At 47.0% G+C, this 21,257-nt stretch overlaps 2 protein-coding genes across 2 annotated transcripts; both read left to right on the top strand.

The window, feature by feature from the left end:
• The first annotated feature begins 473 nt into the window (after positions 1-473).
• On the top strand, positions 474-3,143 carry LOC132115282 (fibroin heavy chain-like). Its single transcript, XM_059523659.1, has 3 exons — positions 474-705; positions 843-923; positions 1,233-3,143. Exons 1-3 carry the CDS (start codon positions 624-626, stop codon positions 3,008-3,010), a joined length of 1,941 nt encoding a protein of 646 aa, XP_059379642.1. The 5' UTR covers positions 474-623; the 3' UTR covers positions 3,011-3,143.
• A 15,539-nt stretch (positions 3,144-18,682) lies between these two features.
• On the top strand, positions 18,683-20,983 carry LOC132115280 (uncharacterized; the record flags this gene model as incomplete). The annotated part of the gene is made up of 5 exons (XM_059523658.1): positions 18,683-18,918; positions 19,056-19,136; positions 19,446-19,673; positions 20,124-20,300; positions 20,799-20,983. Coding segments are annotated over exons 1-5 (753 nt in total), but the record flags the coding sequence as incomplete, so codon positions are not given.
• Positions 20,984-21,257: the final 274 nt, after the last annotated feature.

Genomic DNA, 21,257 nt, shown 5'->3' with positions numbered 1-21,257 from the left:
GGAGCCTATAGGTTACAAGCTTCACATATTAGAACATTATAATAATAAAAAAACAACACATTTTTTTAATGGCTCGTCAAGGTTGTTTCAGATCAACACCTGCAAGTGACCACTAGGTGTCACCGTTGAGACGGGTGTCGGATTGATTCGAAGCCTCGAAACAATATGGCACATTTGGTTCAACTGTTTCATTGGTTCACGAGGCCTCGATTTTGCCATCACTAATGTTTTGGCGTTTTCATGTGGACGGGATTTTTTTTTTAAACGCAGGAGGAAAAACTCCGGTTATAAAAATACCCATGTCCGTGTGGACTAGGCCTATGAGAGACACCAATAACGTGAATGGTTTGAATCCAGCATTCATCTCATACAACCCCAATCAAACACACCTGAACAAGCTAATCAAGGCCTTCCATTCAGATTACTAGAAAGCTACTGCCAGGTGAGTTTGATCAGGGTTGGAGTTGACCTAATCTCCTTGGATCTTTAAAACCCCATTTACAGAGGATGCTGTTACAACAACACACTTATTTGTTTTAGTTTTATGTGCTTTACTGTTTGCTCTTTCTGGCACACCAATTCATTTTCCAGCAGAGACCATTGTGAGATCGTAGGCTGGGAGGATGACAGCTCAAGTGTATTGCTTGTTTGGTTCTGTTTTATTGTGTCTGTTTGGAAGCTTGAACATAACCGATGCTACTCTAGGTGAGATGATCTGTTGACTTCATTACACAGCCTGAAGAAACAAAAAAATAAGTGACTCGGTCTTTGAATGTAGGAATAGGTAGATTTTTAAAATGCTTGATTTTTGAAGCAGATAAATATGTAATATTTGTATTAAGATTTGAGCCATATTGCCAAGCTGGTGAAGCTGACGGACTTGCTGTCCCATCAAAGATGTTCTTCTGATCGTCGTGTTTCCAGTGAGCCTGGTTCAAGTGAGTTTCAGTTTATAATGGATGCTGGGGGTCCTCCAAAAAAATCAAATGTTTTTTTTTTTTGGTCCATCGATTTTAATGAGGGGAAAAAATTAAAAATTTTGCCTTCTGTTACTCTCGTCAAGTAGGTTTGAATTCCTCCTTTTAGGGTAGTTTAAAACACCGGATGGCTTTACAAAATACACTGGACTAATTCTTGGAATAAAATTCTTTGTCATAAGTCTTTTGCTGTATATTTGACATGGCATACAGTCCATACACATAAACTAAAGCTGACTGTCTTTGTCCATGCAGTGAAACCAGGTCAATGTCCTGACCCAAAGAACATTCCACTGCCTGCTAAAAACTGTGTCCATGATGGCCAGTGTCCTGCCACACAGAAATGTTGCCCAACCACCAGTGGCCATGGATGCAGTGAACCAAGCGGCCAGGGAAGCTGTCAGAGCGCGGGCCAGGGAAGCGGCCAGGGCGCCGGACAGGGTGCTGGTCAGGGAAGCGGACAGGGTGCCGGTCAGGGAAGCGGCCAGGGTCAGGGAAGCGGCCTGGGAAGCGGTCAGGGAAGTGGCCAGGGCCAGGGTGCTGGCCAGGGCGCCGGCCAGGGTCAGGGAAGCGGCCAGGGCGCCGGCCAGGGTCAGGGAAGCGGCCAGGGCGCCGGTCAGGGAAGCGGCCAGGGCGCCGGCCAGGGCCAGGGAAGCGGCCAGGGCGCCGGCCAGGGCCAGGGAAGCGGCCAGGGCGCCGGCCAGGGCCAGGGAAGCGGCCAGGGCGCCGGCCAGGGCCAGGGAAGCGGCCAGGGCGCCGGACAGGGCCAGGGAAGCGGACAGGGCGCCGGACAGGGCCAGGGAAGCGGACAGGGTGCGGGAAGTGGACAGGGTGCCGGCCAGGGAAGCGGACAGGGCCAGGGTGCCGGCCAGGGAAGCGGACAGGGTGGTGGTCAGGGAAGCGGTCAGGGCGTGGGTCAGGGAACTGGTTTTGGTCAGGGAAGCGGCTATGGCCAGGGAACTGGTAGTGGACAGGGAGTTGGTCAGGGAAGCGGCTATGGCCAGGGAACTGGTAGTGGACAGGGAGTTGGTCAGGGTAGCGGCTACGGTCAGGGAAGCGGCTATGGCCAGGGAACTGGTAGTGGACAGGGAGTTGGTCAGGGAAGCGGCTATGGCCAGGGATCTGGTAGTGGACAGGGAGTTGGTCAGGGAAGCGGCTATGGCCAGGGAACTGGTAGTGGACAGGGAGTTGGTCAGGGAAGTGGCTACGGTCAGGGAAGCGGCTATGGCCAGGGAACTGGTAGTGGACAGGGAGTTGGTCAGGGAAGCGGCTACGGTCAGGGAAGCGGCTATGGCCAGGGGACTGGTAGTGGCCAGGGAGTTGGTCAGGGAAGTGGCTATGGTCAGGGAAGCGGCTATGGCCAGGGGACTGGTAGTGGCCAGGGAGTTGGTCAGGGAAGCGGCTACGGCCAGGGATCTGGTAGTGGACAGGGAGTTGGTCAGGGAAGCGGCTATGGCCAGGGAACTGGTAGTGGACAGGGAGTTGGTCAGGGAAGTGGCTACGGTCAGGGAAGCGGCTATGGCCAGGGGACTGGTAGTGGCCAGGGATTTGGTCAGGGAAGCGGCTACGGTCAGGGAAGCGGCTATGGCCAGGGGACTGGTAGTGGCCAGGGAGTTGGTCAGGGAAGCGGCTATGGTCAGGGAAGCGGCTATGGCCAGGGGACTGGTAGTGGACAGGGAGTTGGTCAGGGAAGTGGCTACGGTCAGGGAAGCGGCTATGGCCAGGGGACTGGTAGTGGCCAGGGATTTGGTCAGGGAAGCGGCTACGGTCAGGGAAGCGGCTATGGCCAGGGGACTGGTAGTGGACAGGGAGTTGGTCAGGGAAGTGGCTACGGTCAGGGAAGCGGCTATGGCCAGGGGACTGGTAGTGGCCAGGGAGTTGGTCAGGGAAGCGGCTACGGCCAGGGATCTGGTAGTGGACAGGGAGTTGGTCAGGGAAGCGGCTATGGCCAGGGAACTGGTAGTGGACAGGGAGTTGGTCAGGGAAGCGGCTATGGCCAGGGATCTGGTAGTGGTCAGGGAAGTGGTCCGTGATGTGGTCAGGGAAATTGTGGTCTTTGAAACTTTTCTTGGCATTTTGCATAACGCCTACTGGAGATCTTTTCAATTCAGTGCGGTGTTCATAAGAATTTTTCCCTTTTTGCTACAACATTTCAGAAAGACTGTATCTCTGCCCCCTTCCCTTAAATAAAAAGAGAATTGCTTGATTGTAAGTTGTGTTGTTTGAATTTCTCACATAACCCAGTTCTGGCATCAGTGCTTTGTGTAAGTTCCTCTCCATGAGACCTGGACATTTGCAGTATTAGACAATTATTTTTTTTTTTTTAAAACTAAATATACCACATGTCATGGGGACTCAAATGGCACCAGCTCTTTTCCGCACCTTCTGTAAACTTTTTTTATTTATTTTTGTCTTCTCAAAACATCTCATTAATTCTGAAATAAAACTCCCAGTGATAGAGAAGAGCATGCTTTTGTGCATCTGCATTATAAATCAGTGTCATGAGCCTTTAGCACCGTCTGAATAAAGCAAACCAGTAAAGTTCAGATGGATGATGGTTGTAATGGGGGTATAATCGACTACAGTGACCTTCAGCAGGGTTCGAAATGACTTGGGACTCTTGGGGGGTCCCCTAAAATTTTATTAATTAGCAAACAAATGTATGATCAAAAAAGAGAGAGGTAATCGAAGCCCTCACCCCGCTGCAAATATCTACATGCTTACATCGCCGACCCACCCATATAGACACAGAGTAAAATGAAATTCTGAAAAACTATCTATCACTTCTTGCTTCACTACTCCTTCCAATACTTCCCGAAAACAATTTCACCTGATGATTTGGGTAGCTCTTTATGTAAAGTTCGAGGATGATTGGTGTAATTTTGTAGGGCCGGCCTAGTGCTTCTGCATAGAAAATAATAAAGTACAAGCATATATAAATGCAATAGAACAAAAATACATTTGAAATAAAGCAGTGCTTTTGGTTTTTCAGGTAAATTAACTGTATTTAGTTACAGAAATCGAATAAATTAAATGTAAAATAACACTGCATTCAATGTATACATTGAATATGATTCATATAATACAGTTCATCTTTAGCTACAAAAGCGTATTTTCTCTTTCTCTTTTGTTGTTTGATTGACTTTGGTGACACAAATAGCTGCAGGTATATTGGGTTGCTGTCCCTTTAAGATAAATGCATTTATCTAATACCGGTAATGACACGCATCCGTTTTCTTTCTCCAACTGCGTTTATGGGGAAACTCGTTGAGACGGGCACTTTGACTTCTTTTTTTTGGACACATCGTTCATTTTTTTTTCGTTCAAACACCGATAAGAAAGACAAGGGAATTCGGTGTTCTGTTCACGAACTTCTGTCTGCGACTTTGTGGCTCTGTGCGCCGACAGACCAGTCTACATTTGGATGTTTAACATAAATATATAGCCTACAGATACAGCAAAGACAACGTTGGCAGTATTGACGGCAAAATAGGCTACAGCATATTTCGTTCTGTATTGACAGGAAGTTTTTTAAAGCAGAATTTGATGAGAATTCGATGCAGTTGCAGATACCATAGAGAAAAAGAACCACTAGGCGGGAGGCGCCGAAAAGTGCGCTGTTTTTGCATCCCTGATATCTGCAATTTCCCCCAACAGCCATGCTATCTCATAAGCACAATTTACCCTTGAAAAAAGTTGGTGATCTTTCCTTTTCCTCTTTTTCTCTCCATGTGCAGGATGCTAAATTAAGAAAAATAATATTAGCTTCCCAGATTGCTTACCAAGCTCTCATGTGCAGTCATGCTCGCAGATCATTTGGCTTTATACACATAAGTTACAGCTAGCAAGAAAAGTTGACAAACGTACTCTTCTACCGATCGCTCTGCGAGACAGACTGAAAAAAGACCTCGACAAGATGGAAGAGAGCAACATAATTTGCAAAGTGACAGAGCCCACACAATGGGTTAATGCCCTTGTTGTTGTGGAAAAACCCCAGACTGGCAAGCTGAGGATCTGCCTGGACCCCAGAGACCTCAACAAGGCGATAAAAAGGCCACACTACCCCTTACCGACTTTAGAGGATGTCACCACAAAGCTCGCTGCAGCGAAGTACTTCAGCGTCCTCGACGCCAGATCAGGCTATTGGGCCATAAAGCTGAGTACAACGTCATCCCTCCTAACAACATTTAACACCCCATTCGGCAGATACAGGTTCCTGAGGCTGCAACCCGGAATCAATTCAGCTCAAGACGAATTCCAAAGGCGCGTCGAAGAGACATATGAGGGCCTCACAGGTGTAGCTGCCATCGTCGACGACATACTCGTTTTCGGCAAGACAAAGCTTGAACACGACAACAACCTCAGGGACATGCTGAAATGGACAAGAGAAAGAGGGGTAACGCTAAGTCCTGATAAATGCCAAATATGTGTATCAGAGGTCAGCTACTTTGGCCACACGCTCTCGCGAGAAGGTGTCAAGCCAGACGAAAAACCCATTGCCTATGCTTCCAAGTCACTCAACAGCACCGAAGTGAATTATGCTCAGATACAGAAGGAACTTTATGCAGTTTTATTCGGCTGTAAGCGTTTTCACGAATACATGTAGGGCCGGAGAGTGATTGTAGAATCCGACCACAAACCTCTGGAAGCTATCCTACGAAAACCGCTGGCTGCAGCACCACCGCGGCTACAGAGGATGATACTACAGCTCCAGTAATATAACATACACATCATCCACCGGCCCGGAAAGGACATACCAGTGGCCGATACATTGTCCCGAAAATCCATCGAGCACCAAGACAGCAGCCTTATGGAGAGCATGGAAGCACAGGTACATACACAGGTACTGGAGATCAAGGACGTAACAGCACAGGATGCACAGCTTACTGTGCTCAGAAGAGCCACACAGAACGGATGGCCAGACGAAAGGAGTAAATGCCCACCCAGCATCCAAGAATATAGGAACCACCGAGATGAGATCTCCGAGATGGAAGGAATACTTTTCAAAGGTGAGAAAATCATAGTTCCCCTGAACCTCAGAGGAGACATAACCCCCTCGTGCACGCAGGACACATGGGCATGGAGAAAAGCAAACACAGAGCACGAGACCTCCTGTTCTGGCCCGGGATGGGCAAACAAATAGAAGCAACGGTAGAACAGTGCAGTATATGCCAGGAATGACATGATGCTAACCCCAAAGAACCACTGTGGTCCCATGACTTACCCGAGAGACCATGGCAAGTGATAGGCACAGACCTCTTCACATGGAACACTCAAAACTTCATTGTCATTGTAGACTAATACAGTAGATTCTTTGAAATGGAGCAGCTCACAAATACCACCTCACTTGCAGTAATCGCCAAACTCAAGTCCGTGATCGCTCGTCACGGCATTGCAGAGACAGTCATCAGTGACAACGGACCATGCTACAGCTCTGAGGAGTTCCGCCGCTTCGCAAATGCATGGGACTTCACCCACACCACCACAAGTCCGCGTTACCCACAGAGCAACGGCCTTGCTGAAAAGACCATCCAGACAGCAAAGCGCATCCTGGACAAAGCAAAAGCTGGAAACACAGACCCCTACCTCGCTCTGCTGGAGTACAGGAAAACTCCAGTTGACAACCTTCAGTCACCGGCCCAGCTTCTGATGAGCCGACGACTGTGCTCCATACTCCCAGCGACCAGTAGGCATCTGCAGCCACAGGTAGCACCTCAAAGAGCTGTTCAAAACAGACATAAGGCACGACAACACCGCCAACAAGCATACTTCAACAGAGGCACCAAGCCACTGCCTCACCTACCTGCCGGCACACCCATTCGTTTCCATCAGGAAGATGGCTCCTGGAGACCTGCAACGGTAACACAACAGCAGAGATGCTCAATACACCAAAGACACACAGCATGCAGACACACACACCAATAACACACAGCCACCCCCGCTCCCCCCCAAACCTGCGGACCGTCCGCAACCAACAAAAGCCCAATTACACACAGGGGCGGACTTTACCATTAGGCAAAGGTCTGCAATTGCCTTGGGCCCCGAGCTACCTAGGGGCCCCCAAAATGCCCCATTAACTTGCGTAAAGATTTTTTTTTTTTACTTCGTGCAAAATATATATTTTTAAAACTCAATTTGCGAAAAATGGCATCAAATCATTAGTGTCGCAGACAGGAGGGCCCCCCCCCACCTCACTACATTGGACTATTCCATTATTTCACTTACTGCGCATCTGCGAAAGTGACAAGGCTGTAATGCGCCAAAAAACTGACGAAGAAAAAGTGATTGACAGTGATAGACAGAGTGTACAGAGAGAGAGTGTTGACAGTAAAAATGAAGCGAAGCTACCCAAGCGGTGCTGGAAAAAGGAAGAAACGGGAGGAAAGCAAAAAGTTTTTAGCAAAATTGCCGAAGGTAACAAACTTTTTTGTGATAACCGGCCCCGCTGACAATGACAACAACGCTAACACCATCACGACTGTTAGCACTGCTGCTAGCATGGAGGAGCTACCCGTTGCCGCCGGCGCCGACAATGCTAGCCCAGGCTGCTTAAGCGATATTGCTGCTAACGTTACATGCACGGCAATTTTACAGGATGAGGAGGATCCTTCAACTGCAGCTGCAGGTAACAAAACTTCCGCGTTCACTTTCAGTGACAGTGATAATAATGATGACGACGTCTATGACGAAAAAGACGACAATTCCATTTCCAATGAACAACTAATGAGTACTAGCAGTCATTCTGACCAATGTGTTACACTTGAACTTGAAGATGATGACCCAGCACTCTGGCCAAAACATCTCACTGACAAAGAGCGCTGCTCAATAGTGCAGAGAGGCCCAGTTCAGAGCAAGGATAGAATTTATCCTAAAAATCAAGAGGGCAGAAGATTTACAAACAGCAATTATTACCTGCAAATGAAGAATGGAGAAAAAATAAAGAGGTCCTGGCTCGTGTACAGTGAAAAAAATGACTGTGTTTTGTGCTTTTGTTGCTGCTTGTTAGGTAACCGAGAAAAGGCCACTCAGCTAAGTGCAGATGGGTTTAATTACTGGAAAAATCTTTCTGCACACTTGAGACAGCATGAGAGGTCTGCAGAACACATCACAAACATGGATGCTTGGCGCAATCTTTCACAGAAACTACAAACCAACACAGCTATAGATCAGGTAAACCAAGATCTAATTGCTTTTGTAGTAAACCGCTGGAAAGAGATTTTAAGACGACTTATTGCAATTGTAAACCATCTGGCAGAGCACAATCTTGCATTTCGTGGCCACTTTGTTTGAGGCTGGTAATAGAAAGTTTCTTGGACAAGTGCAATTAATGGCTCAGTTTGACCCAGTGATGCGAGAGCATCTGAGGAGAATTCAGGCAAAACCGCTAAGTGACACCTATTTAAGCAAGAATATCCAAAATGATTTCCCTTGTGGCAAAACTGACACTGACACACACACACAGACACACTCACTCACACACACACACACACACACACACTCACTCACACAGACTCACTCACACACACAGACACACTCACTCACTCACACACACAGACACACTCACTCACTCACTCACACACACAGACACACTCACTCACTCACTCACTCACACAGACACACTCACTCACTCACTCACTCACACAGACACACTCACTCACTCACACACAGACAGACACACTCACTCACTCACTCACTCACACAGACACACTCACTCACTCACTCACTCACTCACACAGACACACTCACTCACTCACTCACTCACTCACTCACACACAGACAGACACACTCACTCACTCACTCACTCACTCACACACTCACTCACACACAGACAGACACACTCACTCACACACAGACAGACACACTCACTCACTCACACAGACACACTCACACAGACACTCACACAGACACTCTCACTCACTCACTCACTCACTCACTCACACACTCACTCACACACAGACAGACACACTCACTCACACACAGACAGACACACTCACTCACTCACACAGACACACTCACACAGACACTCACACAGACACACTCACTCACTCACACAGACACACTCACACAGACACTCACACAGACACACTCACTCACTCACACAGACACACTCACACAGACACTCACACAGACACACTCACTCACTCACACACAGACAGACACACTCACTCACTCACTCACTCACTCACACAGACACACTCACTCACTCACTCACACAGACACACTCACTCACTCACTCACACACACAGACACACTCACTCACTCACTCACTCACTCACACAGACACACTCACTCACTCACTCACACAGACACACTCACTCACTCACTCACACACACAGACACAGACACACTCACTCACTCACTCACTCACTCACTCACTCACTCACACACACACAGACACACTCACTCACTCACTCACTCACTCACACAGACACACTCACTCACTCACTCACTCACTCACACAGACACACTCACTCAGAGACACTCACCCACACAGACACACTCACTCACTCACTCACACAGACACACTCACTCACTCACTCACTCACACACACAGACACACTCACTCACTCACTCACTCACTCACACAGACACACTCACTCACTCACTCACTCACACACACAGACACACTCACTCACTCACACAGTTACACTCACTCACTCACTCACACACACAGACACACTCACTCACTCACTCACTCACTCACACAGACACACTCACTCACACACACAGACACACTCACTCACTCACTCACTCACTCACACACACAGACACACTCACTCACTCACACAGACACACTCACTCACACAGACACACTCACTCACACACACAGACACACTCACTCACTCACTCACTCACTCACACACACAGACACACTCACTCACTCACACAGACACACTCACTCACTCACTCACTCACTCACTCACTCACACACACAGACTCACTCACTCACTCACTCACACAGACACACTCACTCACACACACAGACACACTCACTCACTCACTCACACACACAGAAACACTCACTCACTCACACAGACACACTCACTCACTCACTCACTCACTCACTCACACAGACACACTCACTCACTCACTCACTCACACACACAGACACACTCACTCACTCACTCACTCACTCACTCACTCACACAGACACACTCACTCACTCACTCACTCACTCACACAGACACACTCACTCACTCACTCACACACACAGACACACTCACTCACTCACTCACTCACTCACACAGACACACTCACTCACTCACACAGACACACTCACACACTCACACAGACACACTCACTCACTCACTCACTCACTCACACAGACACACTCACTCAGAGACACTCACCCACACAGACACACTCACTCACACACAGACCAAAGGAAGAAGAAGAAAAAGATAGGCAAAGACCAAAGAGAGAAGACGAGAAAGATGCAAAAACAGAGACAAGGGAAATGAAGAAATGGTCAGAAAAAAAGGGAGAGCAGAAGAAAGTCAGTGAAAGAAAAAAGGTAAACATTTTAAAAGGTAAGTTATTTTTACTAAAATGATGTCTCCATAATTGATCACTTATTGTCTTGTGTGTTTCTTCTCACTTTAGTAACACAAGACAGGAGTCCAAAAACAACATGTAGCAGCAAGCAGATCCATATAGAAGATACTATCAGAACAACCAAGGTAAATGACAACCAATGACAGCTCTTCCCTGTGTAAATAGACAATACATATTATTGTACGGAGAAAATTTTATGTAAATACAATTTTACAGAGGATACATCTGTTAAACAGAATGTTGTTCTGTGTTTTTTATTTTTCTTCTTTTTTTCTTACAGATACAACTCCAGATGTCTATACATCATTGCTGTGTGAAGACTGCTGAAGAGAAGTAACAAGTAGGGCTTTTTTTTTTAAATAAGGATTGACAAAAGGAAGGAAACAAGAGATGTAGAGGGCCCCATGTCTGTGTTTGCCTTGGGCCCCAAAATGTCTAAATCCGCCCCTGATTACACAACAAGGTTTGGCCACATCTCCAGGCCAAGACAAATCCTTGACCTATAATGTAAAGGGTGTAGGTGGATCGCTGCCCTAAAAAAAAAAAATCTGAATTTTGTAAAGTTGTACTTAAGCTGTTGTTGTTTTTGTCTCTTGAAAAAAAGAGAGGGAAACGAGAAAGGTGTTTTCAAGTTTTAATATCTGTTACTTACCTTCTACCTCTGAAACACTGTGAAATCAGTTTAACTGCCAGTTCTGTTTTTCTTACACAACTAGTTCAATACCTTTATTTGTCCCTCAGTGGGGCAATTAGTTTTACAGCATAGGAGCACACAAACTTACAAACACAAATACACATAGTATAATAAAATAAAATAAATATAATGCACATTCTGATCAAATAAAATAATGTGTAAGCTACCTTACCCTCCTAGCATTTAGAAGAGAGACAGCAGATGGAACAAAGGAGTCTTTAAATCTGTTTGTTTTAGCAAATGGGAGTCTGAGCAATGAACCTGATGGTAGAAACTGAAACTGTAGATATAAAGGATGAGAGCAGTCAGTCAAGATAGAGTTTGCTTTCTTAAACAGCTGTTTTTCGTAAAGATCCTGTAAAGTTTCTTGTGGAAGCCCTATAATTTTACTACTGACACTAACAACCTTGTTCAGTAGGTTCCTCTCTTTTACCCTCAGGGATTGAAACCAACAAACAAGGGAGAACGTAAAAATAGACTCAATAAAAGAACGATAAAACAAAATCATCAAAGTAGAGTCAACCTGGAATTTAGATAGTTTTCTAAGACAAAAAAGATGCTGCTGGCTTTTCTTATGGATCGAGTCAGTATATTTCTTAAATGTCAGCTTGTTATCGAGGAAAGTGCCTAAGTACTTATAAGACTCTACCGATTCGACTGTCTGACCATCAATCACTATAGTGTCAGGGGAAGGCTGAGCACGTCTAAAATCAATGCACATGTCTTTTGTCTTTAAAACGTTTAAGGATAAAAAAAGATTCCTGACACCATTTCAAAAAGTAATCAATCACAGGACCATGCGAAGTTTCAGTGCTATTCAACAGGCTCACTATGACTGTGTCATCCGCAAACTTCAATATATGACGGTTTTCAAAACTACTACAACAGTCATTTGTGTACAATATGTACAGCAAAGGAGAAAGAACGCACCCTTGTGGTGAGCCAGTAGATGTTACAGATAGATCAGAAAATTTGCCATTTACTCTGACTCTTTGCGTGCTGCCTGTAATAAAGTCCAAGATCCAGCCAACAATACTACCTTCTAGACCAAAGTTATCCCTTAGTCTCTGGATTAGTAGATGAGGCTGAATAGTGTTGAAGGCAGATGAAAAATCAACAAACATCAATCTGACATGGTTGTTTGGACTGTCAAGGTGCTTACAGATGTAATTCAACAGAGTTATGGTGGCATCCTGAACACCTCTCTTGGTCCTGTACGCGAACTGCAGGGGATCCATCAGGTGTTCAGTAGTTTTCAGCAGTTCAGCTTTGATTAGTTTTTCCAGTGACTTCATCACTAATGAAGTCAGGGCTATAGGCCTAAAGTCATTTAATGATTTGGGATGTTTAGATTTACCAACAGGGACTATAGTAGACTGTTTCCACAGATTAGGCACCTTCTGTTGAGACAAGGATAAATTAAAAATACAATTAAAAATCGGGCCTAATTGTACAGCACAGTTGGAGAGTAATCGACTACTGATATTATCTGGACCAGCACTTGTTCTTATTTTACAGTGTTTAAAAGTTTTAACAACAGAATATTCATCAAAAAGAGGGGAAAAACATTGTTTTGATTTCAGTGCTGTATTTCTCAGTGTCATTATTTCATTATTGAAAAAATGCAAATCGAATCTGGAGTAAAATTTGTTTAGCTCTTGTGCCAGGACCAGATCAGAGGTGAACCCATCTAATGAGACCCTTTTCTTTACATTGTCAGTCAAACCGACCATAGACCTGATACTGTCCCATGCTGAACCCATATTATTGTTGCTAAGCATGTCTTCTAATTTTCTTTTATAAGATAATTTAGCTCTCCTAATTTCCCTTTTAATTTCCTTATGTACAGACAGGTCAGTAGAATCTCCCTGTTTAAAAGCCTGTTTCTTTTTATTTAGTAGCACTTTAAGTTTTCTACTTGCCCAAGATTTACTATTTGGGTAGGTTCTGACAGTCTTTACAGGAACAACAATGTCCTCACAGTAAGTTATCCATGAACTGACCACATCAGTGAGTTCGTGAATGTCTCTAGAGGATTCAGTGAACACCTCCCAGTCTGTGCTCTCCAGACAGCCCTGGAGGGTGAGGGTGGCCTCTTCCGACCACACTTTGATGTTTCTAGTTGTCACCTTCCCCCTCGGAAGACATGTCCGATAGGATGGAACCAAGTACACACAGTTATGGTAAGCTGAGCCGAGAGTGGGGAATGAAATTGATTTATATGCATTTTTGATGGACCCATAACACTTGTCCAAAATCCTGTTTTTCCTAGTGGGGCAGGAAACGTACTGATAAAAGCTCCTGAGAGATTTGTCAATGAGCAATGATTAAAATCTCCTAAAACCAGGTTAGGAGCATCAGGAGATAATTACTGAAGTTTATGCACAGACTGAGAGATGAGCTCTGAGGCGTTTTCTTCATTCGCCTTTGGATGAACGTAAACGACAGTAACGAAAATCTGTGGGAATTCTCGTGGCAAATACATAGGGCGCATGGACAAAGAAAGCAGCTCCACGTCCTTGGTGCAAAGTCTCTCTCTCACTATAACATTTTTACACCAGCGTTCATTTATGTACGCGCATACTCCACCTCCGCATGATTTCCCGGTAGTCGTGGACGTTCTGTCGGTGCGAAACGGGATCCCAAACCCGTCTATAACTAAATCACCGTCAGCGTCCCTTTCCCCGAGCCAGGTCTCTGAAAAGGCCAGAATACAGGCGTCTTTAAATGCGTGTTGATGGCGAACAAGAGCCTGGAGTTCGTCAGTTTTATTACGGAGAGAACGGGCGTTGGAAAGGATAATTGAAGGCAGGGGAATGCGAGACGGATGTTGCCGTCTCATACGCTCCCGCACCCCGCCTCTTCTTCCTTGCCTCCTTGGCCTCCGTTCTGGAGTTCTGAAGTGATCGCCTTTCCCGAGACCGGCCAATTCCTCCAGATCAGGTATGATCAAGTCCACTGGTGGTCCGCTGATCACAGGTTTTTCAAATGTTAGCAGATAGTCTTTGGAGTATTGAATCGGCCAGAGTGATCCCAGGTGCCATACGGACGCCAAAAACAAGAATAAAGTCGGATCCATGTCGCTGAGTTTTGACGCGCTTTAACAAGCCAGAGTAGATGTTTGATGTCAAAGATGTAGATGTTTGATCAGTACAAAAAACAAACTAAAACTAAAACAAACTACTTAACAGGCTTTTAAACAAAAAAACTCCAACTGCTGCCGGTCGCTGCGTACACATGCGCCCAAAATCTCTTACCAGTTCTAGTTCACCTTTAAGTTACTTGAATCAAATGGAAAATGAAAACATTATTTCTGACTTAAAAATTAATGACTTATTGGTGCACATGTCGTATGTCATTTAATTGCTACCTGGTACCTGTTTACATCACAGCAATGACGCTAACGACTACAGACTCTATTTGTCAGACCGTTTATATGTGCATTCAGCACAATTGTTATGTTCGCAGAATTAATGTTGTGTGTGCTTGGGTAATGCCATTTTTTTTCTTGAGAAGGGAGATGTAACATCCTGACTGTTACTGTATGTCCTAAAAGTGACACCGTAGCCCTCGGGCAAGTCTCGCATCCCGCGAGATTAGAGAGAGCAAGGGTAATAAAAGCACGTAGTGAAGAAAGCTCCGTGTCGGTTCCAGTTATTACATCCATAATATAGTTTAGCCAGTGAGCAAACATTACACAGATCACCATGTTCGACAAATTAAGGTTTTTTTTTTTTTGTTTATTTTGCTCTGTTTAATAATTTGGAATGGATCAGTGTATAAACAGTCAGGTTAAGGCGACTGGTATAGTGGTCTGTTTGCGTCTCCGTGTGGTCTTGTTTGGGATTGCAGCTTGATTTGTAGTTATTTCTATACTGTGCATAGTTTGGATGTCAGAATCAGAATGCAAATCATTTTTATAGAACACTGTTGTCAAAGATGCCATTTGAAGCTAAACGCAGACATTTAAATGGACAGACTATGGATGAAGCCTGCTATGATTACACTGGTTTTAAAACATGAATTTGATTTAAACAATCGGCCTATATAATATTCACATATGCAGTTCATAGGGGACATATTGTATTAGCCCTGCAGTTACAGCATGAAATGGACTACTATTTAAACCTATAACATTTATGCAACCTATTTTATCTCACAATTCTGACTTTTTTTTTCCTCACAAATACAAGTTTATATCTCCTGTTTTGCACTTTATAACTCAATTTAACTCAACGATTGCAATTGTGTCAATTCTGAGAGGGGTAAAAAGCCAAGTTTTGGATATAAATTCATGATTCTGAGTCGAGGGGAAAAGAGAGAATGAAGAGTTGATTTTTCTTATCAGAATTGTGAAATATAATCTAGGAAAATTACCTTTTTAATAATTTTTTTCCATGGCTACCATATAGACCCCCAGACAGCAAGCAATTTCGGCCCAGATCTGGCCCACATTTAGCCTTGCTGTCTGGGCCGCTACTTTAAAATGGTCATTTTCTGCCACCAGATAGACTCCGCCCACAAAAAAACGCTATCACTGTTTGCAAACACCAAATTGGTCTATAATTTTTCTCTAAACAAATGTAAAAAACAACAACAACAAAACTCTGTTTTTGCTGTTGCACTCTACATATCAATTGTGATTCATGAAAATAAATTAACATTTTTCTTTATTATTTTGGGGGAAAAAGCTTGCAGAAAATATTTTTGTGTGAATTATCCTATACTTTACCTTGGTAGACAATTATCTTTATTTAAAATGTTTCAAGTCGTATGACTTTTCATTTTGTTATAATGGGAAAAAATCATATATACACATCACATAAAAAAACATGTATGTATATATAAAAATACCATTACAGCTGCGCGGGCGGAGTGGACAGGGAAGCGGCCAGGGTGCCGGTAGCGGCCAGGGAAGCATCCAGGGAAGCGTCCAGGGCGCCGGGAGCGGACAGGGAAGCGGCCAGGGCGCCGGGAGCGGCCAGGGAAGCGGTTACGGCCAGGGCAAGGAGTTGTCCAGGGAAGCGGCTACGGCCAGGGTAGCAGTAACGGACAGGGAAGCGGCCAGGGAAGCGGCTACGGCCAGGGTAGCGGTAGCAGACAGGGAAGCGGCCAGGGCGCCGGTAGCGGACAGGGAAGCGGCCACGGCCAGGGTCAAGGAGTTGGCCATGGAAGCGGCTACGGCCAGGGTCAAGGAGTTGGTCAGGGAAGCGGCTACGGTCAGGGAACTGGTAGTGGTCAGGGAAGCGGCTATGGTCAGGGAACTGGTAGTGGTCAGGGAAGCGGCTATGGTCAGGGAACTGGTAGTAGCCAGGGAAGGGGCTACGGTCAGGGAACTGGTAGTGGCCAAGGCGTGGGTAAGGGAAGCGGTTATGGCCAGGGTCAAGGAGTTGGCTGGGGTAGCGGTCAGTGATATGGTCATGAACAGTGATGTGGTCATGAGTGATGAACTGGTCTTTGACACTTTCATAGGAATCTTGCATAACACCTACTGGATCTCTTCAATTCAGTTCTTTATTCTCGAGGACCCCCCCCCCCCCCTTTTGCTACAACAGTTCAGAAAGACTCTGTCTCTCTGCCTCCTTCAATTAAATAAAAAGAAAATTGCTTGACAAAATATTCCACATTATGTCATGGGGACTCAAATGGCACCAGCTGGTTTCTGCACCTTCTGCAAAACAAGCCTATGAATGCCTGAGGTTAGGATCTCATTAATTCTGCCAAAATAAAACTTCCAGTGATGGAGAAGAGCATGCTTTTGTGCATTTGCATTATAAATCAGTGTCATGAGCCTTTTGCACATGCTTAAAGCAAACCAGTAAAGTTCAGATGGATGATGATTGTAATGGGCCAGGCAGCAATGTAATGACATCATATAACTCAAATTATCTGCATAGCATGTGTGAAAGACTCCAATGCAAATATGAAGTAGTAATTTTATGACGAATGAATCTTTTAAGTGAGTATAATCAGCTGTGTCATATTGTATTCAAGACTACACTACATTATTATATTCTCTTTAGCTTTACATGATTATTATTGAAAATTATCTGATGAATGAGTGACCGTTTTTGATAAATTTAAAGGGAGCGCTCTTTCCATGCTGTATACCAGTGGTTCCCAATTCTGGTCCCGGAGAACCTCCAACACTGCACATCTGCACCTCCAACGGTGCAGAGTTTGGCTCCAACCCTGATCAAAGTCACCTGCCTGTGATTTTCTAATGATACCAAAAACAGTGATTAGCATGCTCAGGTGTGTTTGACTAGGGTTGGAGCCAAACTCTGCACCGCATTGGCCCTCCAGGGCAAGATTTGAATAGCCCTGCTCCAAGACCTCAGATGTGTGCATCAGATGTGAACGCTGTCATCGGACCGTGGTGCACACTGGAGTACCGAACCCGAGACTACCTGAAGAAGATGGTCTGAGTTTGGTTGCTCCTGAACTGTGGCACGGTTTGTGTGAATGTGCAAGCAACATGGTTTCGAGTGCACACTTGTTCAGGAAGTAAAGTATCTTGCGCATGCGTAACACTGTCAATATGATTCTTTCCTCAACATACGAGAGAGCCGAGGTTGATTCCACACACTCCTAAAAGTCAAAATTAAATAAATTAAAATTAAATAATTAAAATGTATTATTATGCTGTGCATAATAGCACCAAAATAGCGAAAAAAATTATGCAACTATGCTCAGTCGTGTTGTGTTCTTCATGCGTTTTCCGTGTGCGTTTGCGATGACGTAAGGTGACTGCAAACGGACCTGGGTTTGATACAACTATTGAGTGTGAAAGCAGACCACGCTGCGGGCGGCGCCAGGAACAATCGCATTTGGACCTCAGCAAACGAGTCCAGTGTGAAAGCCTTCAGATAAGGCCCTGTCCACACGGACACGGGTATTTTTATAACCGTGACTTTTTTTACGCGGTTCGGCCTTTCGTCCACACGAAAACGCAGTTTCAGGGCACCGAAACCGAACATTTTTGAAAACTACGGCCAGGGTGAGCATTTTCAGAAACGCCGGTTGCAGTGTTGTCGTGTGGACAGTATAACCGGGGTTTTTGCCTTGCGACGTCAGAGTGTGCGCCGTTATCCGCTGTGTTTGACGTCAGATTGGCGCTGCTGACTGCTTCTGATTGGCCAAGGTGACTTTACAATTTGGGTTATATCGCCGCCTGCTGGTGTGGCATGCTCTTGACAGCGCTTGATAGCATGTTTTGGCGTTTTCATGTGGACGGGATTTTTTTTTTAAACGCAGGAGGAAAAACTCTGGTTATAAAAATACCCATGTCCGTGTGGACTAGGCCTATGAGAGACACCAATAACGTGAATGGTTTGAATGCAGCATTCATCTCATACAACCCCAATCAAACACACCTGAACAAGCTAATCAAGGCCTTCCATTCAGATTACTAGAAAGCTACTGCCAGGTGAGTTTGATCAGGGTTGGAGTTGACCTAATCTCCTTGGATCTTTAAAACCCCATTTACAGAGGATGCTGTTACAACAACACACTTATTTGTTTTAGTTTTATGTGCTTCACTGTTTGCTCTTTCTGGCACACCAATTCATTTTCCAGCAGAGACCATTGTGAGATCGTAGGCTGGGAGGATGACAGCTCAATTGTATTGCCTGTTTGGTTCTGTTTTATTGTGTCTGTTTGGAAGCTTGAACATAACCGATGCTAATCTAGGTGAGATGATCTGTTGACTTCATTACACAGCCTGAAGAAACAAAAAAATAAGTGACTCGGCCTTTGAATGTAGGAATCGGTAGATTTTTAAAATGCTTGATTTTTGAAGCAGATAAATATGTAATATTTGTATTAAGATTTGAGCCATATTGCCAAGCTGGTGAAGCTGACGGACTTGCTGTCCCATCAAAGATGTTCTTCTGATCGTCGTGTTTCCAGTGAGCCTGGTTCAAGTGAGTTTCAGTTTATAATGGATGCTGGGGGTCCTCCAAAAAAATCAAATGTTTTTTTTTTTTGGTCCATCGATTTAAATGAGGGGGAAAAATTACAAATTTTGCCTTCTGTTACTCTCGTCAAGTAGGTTTGAATTCCTCCTTTTAGGGTAGTTTAAAACACCGGATGGCTTTACAAAATACACTGGACTAATTCTTGGAATAAAATTCTTTGTCATAAGTCTTTTGCTGTATATTTGACATGGCATACAGTCCATGCACATAAACTAAAGCTGACTGTCTTTGTCCATGCAGTGAAACCAGGTCAATGTCCTGACCCAAAGAACATTCCACTGTCTGCTAAAAACTGTGTCCATGATGGCCAGTGTCCTGGCACACAGAAATGTTGCCCAACCACCAGTGGCCATGGATGCAGTGAACCAAGCGGCCAGGGAAGCTGTCAGAGCGCGGGCCAGGGAAGTGGCCAGGGCGCCGGCCAAGGTCAGGGAAGCGGACAGGGTGCTGGTCAGGGAAGCGGACAGGGTGCCGGTCAGGGTCAGGGAAGCAGCCTGGGAAGCGGCCAGGGTCAGGGAAGCGGCCAGGGAAGCGGCCAGGGCGCCGGCCAGGGCCAGGGAAGTGGCCAGGGCGCCGGCCAGGGCGCCGGCCAGGGTAAGGGAAGCGGCCAGGGAAGCGGACAGGGTGCCGGCCAGGGAAGCGGACAGGGCGCCGGCCAGGGAAGCGGCCAGGGCGCCGGACAGGGTAAGGGAAGCGGACAGGGAAGCGGACAGGGAAGCGGCCAGGGTGCCGGCCAAGGTCAGGGAAGCGGCCAGGGTGCCGGTCAGGGAAGCGGCCAGGGCCAGGGAAGCGGCCAGGGCGCCGGACAGGGTAAGGGAAGCGGACAGGGCAGCGGACAGGGTGCCGGACAGGGAAGCGGCCAGGGCGCCGGACAGGGTAAGGGAAGCGGACAGGGAAGCGGACAGGGTGCCGGCCAAGGTCAGGGAAGCGGACAGGGTGCTGGTCAGGGAAGCGGACAGGGAAGCGGCCAGGGCCAGGGAAGCGGCCAGGGCGCCGGCCAGGGCCAGGGAAGCGGCCAGGGCGCCGGCCAGGGCCAGGGAAGCGGCCAGGGCGCCGGCCAGGGCCAGGGAAGCGGCCAGGGCGCCGGCCAGGGAAGCGGCCAGGGCGCCGGACAGGGCAGCGGACAGGGCGCCGGCCAGGGCGCCGGCCAGGGAAGCGGACAGGGCGCCGGCCAGGGAAGCGGCCAGGGCGCCGGACAGGGTAAGGGAAGCGGACAGGGTGCCGGACAGGGAAGCGGACAGGGTGCCGGACAGGGAAGCGGACAGGGTGCCGGACAGGGCAAGGGAAGCGGACAGGGTGCGGGAAGCGGACAGGGTGCCGGCCAGGGACAGGGCGCTGGCCAGGGAAGCGGCCAGGGCCAGGGCGCCGGCCAAGGAAGCGGACAGGGTGGTGGTCAGGGAAGCGGTCAGGGCGTGGGTCAGAGAACTGGTTTTGGTCAGGGAAGCGGCTATGGCCAGGGAACTGGTAGTGGACAGGGAGTTGGTCAGGGAAGCGGCTATGGCCAGGGAACTGGTAGTGGACAGGGAGTTGGTCAGGGAAGCGGCTACGGTCAGGGAAGCGGCTATGGCCAGGGAACGGGTAGTGGACAGGGAGTTGGTCAGGGAAGCGGCTATGGCCAGGGAACTGGTAGTGGACAGGGAGTTGGTCAGGGAAGCGGCTATGGCCAGGGAACTGGTAGTGGCCAGGGAGTTGGTCAGGGAAGTGGCTACGGTCAGGGAAGCGGCTATGGCCAGGGGACTGGTTGTGGCCAGGGAGTTGGTCAGGGAAGCGGCTACGGTCAGGGAAGCGGCTATGGCCAGGGGACTGGTAGTGGCCAGGGAGTTGGTCAGGGAAGCGGCTATGGCCAGGGGACTGGTAGTGGCCAGAGAGTTGGTCAGGGAAGCGGCTACGGTCAGGGAAGCGGCTATGGCCAGGGGACTGGTAGTGGCCAGGGAGTTGGTCAGGGAAGCGGCTATGGTCAGGGAAGCGGCCACGGCCAGGGATCTGGTAGTGGACAGGGAGTTGGTCAGGGAAGCGGCTATGGCCAGGGAACTGGTAGTGGCAAGGGAGTTG

Source organism: Carassius carassius, chromosome 34, assembly GCF_963082965.1.
Source record: "Carassius carassius chromosome 34, fCarCar2.1, whole genome shotgun sequence".
Lineage (NCBI taxonomy): Eukaryota > Metazoa > Chordata > Actinopteri > Cypriniformes > Cyprinidae > Carassius > Carassius carassius.
This window is presented reverse-complemented; position numbering and strand designations above follow the sequence as displayed.